We start from the raw sequence: 13,532 nt of genomic DNA on the forward strand, positions 1-13,532 counted from the left end.
AAATAATGTTATTTTTTCACATTAGTTGTCTTTCAATTGAAAAAGCCTCAAAACTGACCAATGCACTCAGCATCTTTAGATGTGCATTAATAATAACACATAGAAAGACAAATTATATCATGTAATCTTTTAATATAAATATATATGCAATAAAACAAAACAATATAAAGAAAGTAAATAACATTTCCAGAGCATTTCAACCCTAATAAAAACAAAAATGCTCTATGAAACTACCTTGTACAAAAATACTTTCAAACAGAACATACTCTATGAAAACTATCTGGAACATTGTAATAATACATTCAAACCAAACATACTACCTTCTTCACAAATACATTCAAATAAAACACATTCTATGAAAACTACCTCGACCTTACAAACCTTTAAACAACAATAATAGTTTTGTCAGTTTCAAATGGAAAGTACATGTATATGTAATGTAAGGCCATGTTTGGCATCAATTATACCTCCATCCTTAAGTGGGAAAGTTTATCAACAGTTAGATTTGCTTCTTATAAAATACCAAAAGAAATGGACTAACTGAGATATAATCAGGTAGTAAATATTTCAAAAATTGGTATTCCACCACGAAAATTAATTAAAATGGTCAGTAAATATCAATGATAATCTTTACTAAAATTCATTATCAGTGAGGCTCTGAATGCCAATGTATCTTTAAGGAATAGTAAAAATTTGTATTTTCTTTTTGACAATAATTTAAATTGTCAAAAATGTCTTAACATTTATATATTGAATACTTTATTGTTGTCAATATAATGGAATTTTATGCAATTGTCATAAGTGGGAAGTTTAGCTAGCTATAAAACCAGGTTAAACTACCATTTTCTACATTTCTACCCAGTCAGTAACATGACAGTTCTTGTCCATTCTTTTGATGTGTTTGCACTTTTGATTTTGCCCAATTGATTCGGGACTTTCCATTTTGAATTTTATTTGGAGTTCAGTATTTTTGTTATTTTACTTTTTTCAGACAAAGAAAACAATTGTCTGTATGCAGTTGACCTTACTTTGTAAAACACTGTCTGGGAATTTGAGTGTAAATCTTTGGCAAAATAGAGATAAAGTAAATTATTTTATAATATAAAGATATTATTATCTGTGTAGTTTAACAAAATGATTTTCTGATATATTGGAATTTAACATTATAAGATAAAATAAAGTGTCTTTTAAAGTTAAGCAGAATAAGATATGGTACTTTTGTGCGAGTTTAATATAACTGTTGTTATCTGGGTGAATCATAATTTACCAAATTATCTGGTTTACTTGAGGTAAGTATTTTTTCACACAACTCCTGTCAAACAGCAAGTTAACTTCCTTTTCTAACCAAGTCATAATGGGATTCGACTAAACAGGCTTATTATCACAGATATCTTGGGATCTACTCTTATGAGCACTAATACTGAAATGAACATTCACTGTATAACACAAGCTTTAGATGCCTCCTGATTCTGTTTTAGGCCAGATTGAAATAATTTACCCTTTCCTGCAAAAAAAAATGAAATTTATATCAAAGTAATAAACTAAAGTGTTTTTATGGTCTGATTGCAAGTCCCTTTGATTATTCCAAGACTGGAATCCTGTGTAATGTATAGTCAGGATCTTTATAAGGGGTTCATTTATGTCATATTGTCATGCTTTTTTGTTATTGGGAGAATAACATGATGATATTAGGTCTCAAATAAAGGCAAATAAAGAGCTTGTCATATTATATATCATGTATGTTCTCAATGTTCTTCAACTTCGTACTTTATTTGGCCTATTTCACTTTTTTGGATTCGAGTGTCACTGATGAGTGTTTTGTAGACGAAATTGCATGTCTGGCGTATATATAAAGTTTAGTCCTGGTATCTAAGATGAGTATATTTGTAAATGTCTATTGTTTTTAAGTTACTGTTTTGATGATGTATACTCCACCTCTCTTATACAATATTTAGCATGCTTTGTCATGGAAATTATGCTTAGTTTTTATTCTACTTGATTAAACATATTTGCAATAGCATACAGTCAACAGATTATCAAGACAATACTTGTAGATCTTTAAAGAGAGTAATTTAAAAGAAAACTTGAGTCAATTACAAATCATAATTGGATACAATGAGTTATTTCCCTTTATAGGAATTAGTTATAAGGAAAAACAATATTAATTTTTCAAAACTTTTCAGGTTTTCACACATAACTTACTGGAAATGTTATTGTACTTATGATTTATTACCTGATTTTTTTGTGATTTTATCTACGACTAGTAAATATTCAAAGAAGTCCAGTGTATGTGAATTGTCCCTGTCTACTTCTTCTATTGCTTCCTGAAAAGACAATAAATTGTTATTCAAATTATGCTACAATACCCAAATTGCATCCTGTTTTCAAAATTGTGTGATTAATTAGGTAACATTTGCTGCTGATTACAATGTAAACTGGGCTTATTTTATATTCATTTTATCTGAAGTGTTTTATAGATGTCGTAACCATCATACCCTAGTAATGCGCTACCCTCACTATCTCATTTATGTTCAAACATATCTTAAAAGTTATAATAAAAACTTTTATGTGTTAATTACAATGGTAAACTGTACTGTGATTGTCAAATAAATATGTCATGTGTACTTATGTCTTGGTGATACAGAACAAATCATTACTGAATTACCTCAATTTGGTCTGGAGTATACTGGCAGCCTATGTTTTGCAAAATTTTTGTCACCTAAAGAAGAAATAATTAGAAAGTCTTAGCTAATTTATTATAATTTTTTTTAATATGCAAAAGGGAAAAGTCACAAGTTTATGATTATACATTGTCATTGATTATCTCAACGAGATTGATTTTCTTGCTTGAGCTGATACAGCTAAAGTGAGAAAAGCTATCAAGTTGAGATGACCAATGATAATCTGTTTATCGCTATTTTACCTATGACAAAGTTGTCAATTTCAATGTCAATTACTTAAGCAACGCTATGAGGCCTCCTTAGTTTCTAGCGATAATTTTTCCATCTCAAGTGAGAAGCATGATATGAAAATTATCACAAAAAAAGATCAAAGGAAAAATGCACAAAATAGCGATAATCAATTTTATTATGTTTTCTCTCACTGGAAGCTGTAGGTATCACAAGCCCAGTAGTCAGCAATTTTTTGTGCTGACATGAATCAGGCATAGATTACCTTAGCTGTATTTGGCAACACTTTTAGGAATTTTGGAACTCAATGCTCTTCAACTTCGTATTTTATTTTGGCTTTTTTTTAAAAACTATTTTGGATTCGAGCATCACTGATGAGTATTTTGTAGACGAAAAGCGCATCTGGCGTATATATAAAATTTAGTCCTGGTATCTATGATGAGTTTATTTAAGTATACTACAGTGGATAAATACAGAATAACCATACATGGTCTCGAAATATCAATGTTATTTGTACAGACTTAGAAACGGGTAGAAAGCGATGCTGTGTCTAGCATTTCCACCTGTTTCGAGGCGAGTACAAATAACAGATTGATATTTGAGACAATGTATGGTTATTCTTTATATACTGCAACTCTTGTAACTGTTCAAAATGAAGTATTCAGGGTAAAAAGACTAAAAACCTTCATTTTTAAATTGTGAGCGGACAACGTAAAATTGCCGGGTACCTGTATGTTTTATTGACGTCATAAATAAAACTCTATGGAAACGAATTGTCAACGTCATAAACAAGGTGATATACGGTCAGTGACTGTATATCACATATAGATATACAGTCAATGCATTTTGACTGCTCAAATAGCACAGCTGCAGTATATTACATTTTATATTTTTGACAATTGTATATAACAATATTTTGTATTTATCCTGTAAATCAAATCACTATACTTCGTTTTCTTCAGTTCCAAATTATTGTGTATATTATTTTTACAAGACAGCCATATTTTCTATAGATTTTTACCTCTAGAAGATCTAATGTTGAATCATTATCTGTATCATATTCTTTAAATTTTTTCCAATGATCTAGGACCTGGAAAAGAAGGAGATCTAATATAAAGGAATCTTAATAATTATCTCAAAAACAACGTCACTTTTAACACATAATGATGCCTTTAAAGGGCATACGATACAGTTACAGGGGAAGTAATCACGTTGCTACAGTAAATTGTTATTTTCGAGACGTCAAACTATGAATTATTGGGAAAAGACTCAGTTTTTGACTGATTTTAATCATTCAAACTTATTTAAGTTGAAAACGAGTTCATGGACCCCTCTTTTTTAAAATGCTATTAGGTTTGATTACGTGAGAAACTTATGTGTGCCAATTTTCAGGAAAAAAGTGCAATTTTTTTAAATTTGATAAATATACAGCAAAAAATGATGTTTTTTCTACATTCATGAACATTTGGTAAATATGAGTTATTTCTGAATAGAAAATGTATAATTTTTTTAGGATACTTAAAAAATACAGAAATTACAAATTATCTAACAAAAAAACAATATGTGTTTATCTTTGTCAAAACAAAAAAGTTATGTCTTTCTTTCGAAAAGGAAAATAATTGCCACAAATCTGAATTTTAAGCAAATATACAAAATTTTGATTTTATTTTATTCAAAAAGTAGCACATGAAGGTATACTTTTTATTACATATTTGATTAAATCAGGTAAAAAATAGTCTTTTTTATCAAAATGTAAATACAGGATCAAAACTGTATCATATGCCCTTAAAGCCAATATATGCTTCTCTAGTAGAAACTTTTGCCTTCACAAATCTTTGTCAGACTTCATCAAATTTGTATCCAATATAAAAAATATGTACTTGGGATCATCTAACACAAATTTATTTAATGAACTATTCATGTCTGCCATGCTTAAGGTGATACTTTTCTTAAATGTGCCGCTGGTTTTTTTTTTATTTCATTAAAAGTAAACTTATTTCCAACATTTTATTGATACATCTTAGGTGAAATAGATACTAGTATGTATGAAAAAATCTCGATAGAGGAAAATTAGAACTGTATTGAATCAGTCTTAACATTTGCTTTTCTTGGTAAATCATAAAAAAAAAAAATATAAAACAGCACTGAAGGAAACATGCTTAATTTATCATAATGATTTAAATTTTGTAAGAGCACAACATTTCAAAATTTTCTTTTTAAAATGTTTGCAATATTTTACTTAAAGTTACAGTTAAAGAAGATAATAAGCTTATAAAACTGCTTTCTTATATTATATGATGTTTACATTTGTGGGGACTACTTACAAAATTTTGTGCCATATGAGGGAAGTGCATGAGGTATACCATACTGTTGATTCTACCTGTACTAGGGTTAATTATCACTGGATTCTCACCTGTAATGTAATAAAAACTACGTCAATAATAAGTCAAAGCTTGAAAAACTATTGCAATGTTTTATAAATAAATGCCAATACTGTGATGGGGATAGTATTGCAATAATAATAACTCATAATATTAATATGATACATGTATTTGTAATCAAATTTTACTGAAATTGCAATAGTTAATCTTGAAGTTAATTTTTCAAAAAACTCAATATTAAAAACTTCTGAATTTACAGTAAGTGTTTGAATTTACATTGTAAATCATGACCTTGTAACTAAAGAATAGAAATAGGTTTGATCTATCTGTCAAAAAGACTTAAGACAAAGTATAGTCTTCATGGGAAATTTCAAATTCAAAAAAACATATGTAGGATATATGGGGATGACATTTGACACCAATGAATTTCACAAATGGGAAAGTTGTAAAATACTGTTAAGAGAAAATATCAATATATTAAGTTTATTTTTAATACATACAAACAACATCTAATTTTCTTGTTGGAGTAGGTGTTTCTGGTATACTGGTAATTTGTCCATTGCTGGTCTTACTACCTAAGGTTCCCAGTGCAGCACCAATTGTAGGTAGTGGTGTCCTATTAATGTCTGGAGGTCTGTGCACATATTCATGTTTGGGGAATAGACAAGAAAATTATAGATAACTGAACAACAAATGTATAAAAAAGAGGTTGATACAAAAATGACACCATTGATGCCATTTAAAAAAAGAAATAACCCATCCCTAACTCAGTGTACATTTTACATAGTTTTGCATTTATCAAATAAAAGGGAATAAATTTTCCATGTATGGGGTAAATATATAAAAGGAAAAGATCTGACCAAAGGATAATTCATTAATATCTTATATATCCAGTCACATTTTTGTAGTAACCTTCAATAATAATAATAAATAAGTTTGTTTTTAAATCAACTTACATCATATGAGGTACTGATGCTGCTTTAGACAATCTTCTTAATTTTCTAACTTTAAGTTCCTAGAAAAAAACAAGAGTGCACACACTGAAATGTCTCTCCTACTTTACTAATCATTGATGTTATGTTGATAGTCCTAAATATAAAGCTTTATTACAACTGTCACAAAAACTTAACATTAACCAAGAAAACTAAACATTGACCAATGAACCGTGAAAATGAGGTCAAGGTCAGATGAACCATTCCAGGCAGACATTTACAGCTATAAACAATTTTTCCATACAACAAATATAGTTGACCTTTTGCTTACAGTTTAAGAAAAACAGACCAAAACACAAAAACTTAACACTGATCAATGAACCGTGAAAATTAGGTCAAGGTCAAATAAAACCTCCGCCACTGACATAGATCATAAAATATTTGCATTTTACCCCTATGTTATATTTTTAGCCATGGCGGCCATCTTGGTTGGTTGACCAGGTCACAGTACACATTTTTAAACAAGATACTCCAATGATGATTGTGGCCAAGTTTGGTTTAATTTGGTCCAGTTGTTTCAGAGGAGAAGATTTTTGTAAAAGCAAACGACGCTGGACGATGATGGACGACGGACGCAAAGTGATGGGAAAAGCTCACTTGGCCCTTTGTGCCTGGTGAGCTAAAAATGGTCATGTCATCGTCAGTTTCCTTTGACTTATGAGTTTTGAATGTCCCATTTTCTGTCTTTCTTCCTGGCTTAGTAGAACCTTATATATCTTCTATTTGATAAGTTATTTAAAGTAAGGTTTAAATTACCTTGTCATAGTATGTATAATGTGGTGGTAACATGTTCTTTATGATAGCAAGCCTTCCCTCAGTAGCACTATTATAAATCTTGTCTATGTATTTTGTCAATTTAACAAAGTCTGGATCTCTTATATGTTCTTCTTCTATGTAAAACTTTTCACTCAAAATACTGTAAAATAAGAAAATTATATTGCAAATGTGTGCAGCAAAACCACACTTAACTTTATTACAAATAAATAGCATCAGCTGTTTATATGCCTGTACAGCAAAAACTTAAAAAGTAAAGGGTCTTACACATAATTGTCACAACTAAACGTTTTTCTGAGCCAAACCTATACTAGATACAATTCATGTCAATTCTCAAACTAATGTGGGTCTGATACTTGAGATATTATATTTAGAACCTTGAATGATGAAGACTGTTGGTTGACCGCTAGATAGACCAGTTGTCTAGGGCTTTGGAAGTCCCTGTGGGCCTCTGGCTATTTTCACAAAAAATCTCATAAGTCATACACATTTCAGCATAATTTCTGATCAATTTTAATTGTAAGATCTATTGAGAAAAGAGTTGTAGGTGAGTTAAAATGATATGTTATAAATCATGTCTGGACCTAAACACTTACTTCTGAGATGATACCCTAGTGAACCAACAGTCCACCAGCAGTGGTGCTTGACCAAGTACTTGCAAATGAAAACAGAAGGGCGTAACTTTTGTTTGTCAAAAGCGTTTTTTTTTTATTACAATTTATCAGAAACACTTAAACATTTGAAAGTTACGGATGTTTAAATAGCTTATTGAGTTAGGCCATTTTTTTGGATATTTTATAGTTTGTCTTTCTATGTTGTGATGTTACACTATTGTTCCAGATTAGGGTAAGGTTGGTACCTGTTGTTTGTTGATGTGGTTCATAAATGTTTCTTGTTTCTAGTTTTTTTCATAGATTAGACCATTGGTTTACCCGTTTCAATTGTTTTACACCTGTCATTTTTTGGGGCCCTTTATAGCTTGTTGTTCGATGTGAGCAAAGGCTCCATGTAGAAGACTGTACTTAGACTTATAATGGTTTACTTTTACAAATTGTGACTTGGATGAGAGTTGTCTCTTTGGCAATCATACCACATCTACTTATACAAAATGTATCTATAAATGTGGAAAATACCATGACTTACTTGACATCAGTTCTGATCCCACCAATTATACCCAAGACTACTTTTTGTTCTGAGTAAAACTGATCCTCTAAATGTGCTATATCCTGTAGTAAATAGAAAAATTATAAGAAGTAATATAATCCTCTTTGAAGCAATGAATTCATGGAACAAGAAACATGATGAAACTTTAAGGTTTGAAATATGATAATGCTCTGTCTAGATTATCAACCATACATGTAGTGTATGATCATTATTACTGTAGTTTGTTTTAGGCATTTCCAACAACATTTTATAATTTCAAAATCTGTACAAAACTTTACAAAAACAAGTCATTTACAAAGTTCAGCTTTATCTTAAATTATGTAAGGCAACAGTAGTATACCGCTGTTTAAAACTCATAAATCCATGGACAAAAAACAAAAACAGGGTAACAAACTAAAACCGAGGGAAACACATTAAATATAAGAGGAGAACAATGACACAACACTGAAATGTAACACACACAGAAACGGACCAAGCATCAGACAAAATCCTTTGTAATACTTTTTAATCAAGTAGTAAAAGAAAATTTACATGAAATTGTCAGAAAATAAAATTGAAGTTCAATTTCAAGTATAACCAAAAGATTGTGTTAAGTAATGAATACTCGTTTAATACCTTATCTTTTACATAGATTTCTCTTTTTAATTGTTGTACTTCATCTGAACCTCCTAAAAACAAAAAGAAAACAGTGAATTAATTCATACACATAACATATTTCTTTCATACACAAAAACAACAAGACATCTATCTTAACAAATAAACTAAACCTGGTTAGTCTCCATTTTCCTTTTTTTCTTGAACTATATATTTAATCATATAATTAATAATAACCTTATTACAAAAAGTCTTTGTTCAAAATGAACAACTAACATCTTTAATTCCATAAAAGCCCTAATGATCAAAATCATAAAAATCTTATCTTTTATTCCGGCTGAGAATGTTCATGTTAAGAACTATGAAAATACAGAGTTAAAATTGTACTAAGTTTTTAGAAATAGTAGAGATTGTGGGTTTTAAAAATTTTTTCATGTAACTTTAAATTCTATATGTATAAAGGAAGCCAGCAGATAATATAAAATAGTTATACTAAGCTATAAGAAGTGCTACACTATAAAGACTAAGTTTAATAATAATAATAACTGTAATGGACTTTGTAAAACTAAAAGAGACAAACATTCATATATCAGTGCAGGGTGTTCTACAATAAGCTAAATTTCAAACTATATAGAAAGCTCCATAAAGCATCTGAAGTTAGAAGATTTTAAACGACATAACTAGCAATGAAGAAAAAGAAGTCCTACTAAGAAAGAAAAGGTATAAGTAGACATATCAAGTATAATGAAAAGCCATGAATGTAAGATAAATTTGTTATTGTATAGTTTGTGTTTACCTAAGTCGCCATCCACACAATCCTCTGATAAACAGAAGATACATAATTATAATTATATGCAATCCACAATATATTCCCTGATAATCATAAGAAATATCTCAATTAGTTGTTCTTGATTGCACGAATTTAAATTCTAACAATTATTTTGAAAAAAAGGATAATTTTCCAGTTTTGACAAGGGACAAGGTACACTTTGGGCCAAATAGATCATAAAATATCAAAAAGCCATAATTAAGTTCAACAATGGATATTTCAAAAGATTTACTGTTATGTAAAACAAATATCTTCAAGAGAGTGAATGCAAGACATCAAAGACAACAAGTTTTGGATATATTTTCAAAACAGAATGATTTTGAGCATTTTTTTTAACTGTAAAGCATGTGAAAACCCTTGGATGCAAACCTACTATCCAAAATGTTCTGTGATCAAAATAGGGGGATATTGAATTCCTAGAGAGGAAACTTTCAACTTCACACTTTATTAACTTGGAAACAAAATTATCAGCCAGGTATCTGTGAAGAGTTATTTTTATGCAGTATAAGTTGAAAATGTTAACAATTATAAAAATACATTTGTACTTAAAATTTTAACTTTAATATCAATTAACAAAGTAGTATTTTTTTTAAATAAACTATTTCTTACCTCCAAAGCTTGTTCTTTCTTGTTTTAATTTTAAAATCTTGTTTTGATCATCTATACACTGCAAGATAATAATTAGGCATCTGTCAAATTATAAAACTTCTCAGAATTCAGCCATTTAATTCATTCTTTATGATTAATCTTAAAGGAGAAAAAGTCTTTTTATTGTGTTTTACTCTGACATCACCATCTTGAATTTGAAATATTTTTGTCTTTTTCAAAAATAAAATAGCAGGATAACTTTTGTATTCCTATACTTACACAATAAATAACTTTTTACTTATAACAATGTTGTAAAAAAAATATGTGATTAAAATAAACAAATAATTGGGCAATATATTTTTGAACTATGATTATTTTCCCATACTTTCAGCAACTTTTCAGTAGCCAAAAAACCTATTTTTTTCATTGTGACTTATCAGTTATTGAAGTAATATTTCATAGAGATCCCAGAACTGGTTTACTTTGAATCATATTTCTCGAAATCAAAGTTCTGCTTTACACAAAGCTATTTAATTAAAGTATAAAAGTAACAGCTCTGCATCAAGTCCCATTTCTCAGAGGTCACAGAATTGATTTATATAAAGTCACAATTCATTGACAACATTGACATGTTACAAATTAAGAAAACAGAACCAGTGGAATTGGCTGACAACTTACTGACATCCTCCGTGTAGCTCTCTGTTTACTGGCTTTCATCTCCATTATTTCTTCCTCTAATTCATCAATCCTTAACAAACAAACAAACACACATACAAGTAAAGTTTCTTACAAGGTTATGAATAGTCATCTGTGACACAAATATTCTTAAAAAACAACCAATCAAATCTTGAGGATGGAATTGAAATTTCTGGAAAGATGACTACAATCGTACCATTATGGCTTCCTTATAAGCAGCAACCCTCTACAGAGGAACTCTCCATAGTAAATCCAAGCCCTGGAATAGGGTATCAACTAGGAGATACATACTGCATAAGCAGTTGCTGCTGAATGTGCTTCATAAATAAAAAGTTCATAAGGATGTGTATATGATTAAAAGAGGGGGGGGGGGGGGGGGGGGGGTAGTAAAATAGTGATTAAACCCTCCAATATATTAATTTGCCTGTTCCAAGTCAGAGGTTATCGTAGACAAAAATTTTGCTTCCTTTGTCTTAATTTGAATTTGGAAATCATGGCAAATCAGTGGTTGACAATTCTGAGCTTAACAAATGGCTTCACTGGTACTTATCAATACGTTTTTAACGATTGTTTCTTGTAGCAACATGAAATCCTTAGATGTCTTTTATAAATTTATTCTGTTTTAAGACTGCTGTTTCATTGACATATATTGTATATTTATTTTTATTCAAAATTCTCAAATTCTATGAAAGTATCCCACATGCAATGAATTCAATGCTCATACTAGAAACTTACTTTTTATTTGCATTTTCTAACAATTTCTCCTTTTCTTTTACAGATAGTTGCACAGTTTTGTCTTTCAGTAGCCTACAATATAAAAAGTGCTCTGTTGATCTCATTTTTAAGCACTTCATGATATACAATGCTGATATTTCTGCAAATTTTTTTTTACCTAAATAAAATAAATTTTATATTGATATATTGATTGTTTGGTGTTTAAAGCCACTTTCAGCACTATTGTGTTGGGTAATTTTTTGTGGCAGTAAGATTTTTTTGGGGAGGATGCTTGAGTGTCAAAGAGGAACTACTACCTTTAAAAGAACTAACAATCCTAATAAATGAAGATTGGAGAACTCCATCCACGTACAGGATTTGAAATCATAACCTCAGTGGTTTTTTTAACAGTAATGGATCTTGGCAAAAGTAGATGTCCAATTGTCAACTTATTGTTAATAAACTCTTCAAAGGATGTAAGTCATATAAATACAACTGAATCATTGTTAAACTACTAACAGCAGTAATAAAATATTTTTAAGGTAGATAAACCTAATAAATTTCACATTCAAACAACTTCATACAATTTCAAATGGTGTAATTACTCTGTGATTTTATTTGTTTTCTCTTCCACCATTCTTTCCATTAGGTTAACTTTTCCCTGTAACTTAGCAAATTCCATCTTTCTATCAGCATTCTCCCTCTTCTCGTCCAGTAACTGTTGATACAAATCAGTTGTTTTATCTACAAAGCACAAATTTTTAAAATGGAGTAAAGTTCATTCTGATATTATTGTTTTATAAAAAAAACAAAAAAAACAACAGATCTATATTTAGCTCTAAAAGCTGGCAAGATATATGGCATGAAAAGTTTGCACTGCATGCTGATTGAGTGCTTGAAGCAGATTTTTACTAATCAATTCCAGTTTTGTCTGTACATGATTGTTGGTTGCAAATATTTCATGCATTATCTGGAGGACGTTACGATTTTGTATAGATTATAGCAAAGTTTTCCCATTAAAAATAGAAAAAAAATCATAAAAACTAAATGTATTATGCAGTAATTTTTTCAAGTTTGCCTCTATTCAAATATGGTTAGTAGGAGATCTTCCTGGAACTATTTAGAAATGGCAGTTATCATCTACTGTGAAGAAACACCAAATTCTAACATGATAAACAGATTAATATAATAATAAGAAGAAAAAAGACAGAGACAGATGGATATCAATGAGATAGTTATAAAACATGTCTTCTTTGTAGAAGGATAAGGATATAAGATGATTTCACTATTGCTAAAATTGCAACAGGATAAATTTGACAAAAAATAAAAACTTGCAGTTTTGAATTTTCAATGTATTTTTTGTATTCTGCATATTCTAAATTCACAGTTACCAATCTTGAATTCACAGTTACCAATCTTGAATTTGTGTCTGTTTTTCAACAATTGCCAAAAAAAATTTCACAAAATTTTCTGATCTTACAATACATAATACTGACATAGCATCAAGTTCTGTTTTTAATCTTTTCCTTTTCTTTAATTTAAATACCATAAACTAGGAAACTAGGATAAACAATAAGTCGTGTGTTAAACCAAATACCGTAGGTCCGAGATCACAATTGTCGTCCCTTGATTTTCGTTGTTCACAAATATAGTCCCTAGTGTTGACAGTGGGTTACTTGCCACTAATTTTTATACCCCTTCCAAATTTATTTCTCCATGTTTAATGCCTCAAATTGCAAGTAGAGGGGTGAAATTATACCGTAAAAAATTTTGGGTCTAGAACTTTTAAGGAAAGAAGTGATTTGGTCCAGGTGAAAAAGGTTGAAAAATAGCACTTTGGAAGCTGTCAAAAGATTTCAAGACTCCCTAAAGATACAATTATCCATATTTT

At 29.8% G+C, this 13,532-nt stretch overlaps 1 protein-coding gene across 2 annotated transcripts in view; it reads right to left on the reverse strand.

Moving 5' to 3' along the window:
* Positions 1-211: 211 nt before the first annotated feature.
* The window catches only part of LOC134711760 (uncharacterized), a 29,270-nt gene continuing 15,949 nt past the window's right edge, over positions 212-13,532 (reverse strand). The window contains exons 6-20 of one of the 2 annotated variants that reach the window (XM_063572624.1): positions 12,247-12,385; positions 11,663-11,734; positions 10,910-10,979; positions 10,253-10,310; positions 9,611-9,634; positions 8,836-8,888; positions 8,200-8,282; positions 7,039-7,198; positions 6,247-6,305; positions 5,791-5,924; positions 5,234-5,322; positions 3,931-3,999; positions 2,666-2,719; positions 2,234-2,324; positions 212-1,504 (exon numbers count right to left, since the gene is read on the reverse strand). In XM_063572624.1, the coding sequence (XP_063428694.1) occupies positions 1,434-1,504; positions 2,234-2,324; positions 2,666-2,719; positions 3,931-3,999; positions 5,234-5,322; positions 5,791-5,924; positions 6,247-6,305; positions 7,039-7,198; positions 8,200-8,282; positions 8,836-8,888; positions 9,611-9,634; positions 10,253-10,310; positions 10,910-10,979; positions 11,663-11,734; positions 12,247-12,385 (1,226 nt within the window). In that variant the 3' untranslated portion in view covers positions 212-1,433. The remainder of the gene's footprint in view (positions 1,505-2,233; positions 2,325-2,665; positions 2,720-3,930; positions 4,000-5,233; positions 5,323-5,790; positions 5,925-6,246; positions 6,306-7,038; positions 7,199-8,199; positions 8,283-8,835; positions 8,889-9,610; positions 9,635-10,252; positions 10,311-10,909; positions 10,980-11,662; positions 11,735-12,246; positions 12,386-13,532) is intronic. The other variant, XM_063572625.1, reaches the window with a different exon arrangement.

This window comes from Mytilus trossulus, chromosome 3 (genome assembly GCF_036588685.1).
Source record: "Mytilus trossulus isolate FHL-02 chromosome 3, PNRI_Mtr1.1.1.hap1, whole genome shotgun sequence".
Classification (NCBI taxonomy): domain Eukaryota; kingdom Metazoa; phylum Mollusca; class Bivalvia; order Mytilida; family Mytilidae; genus Mytilus; species Mytilus trossulus.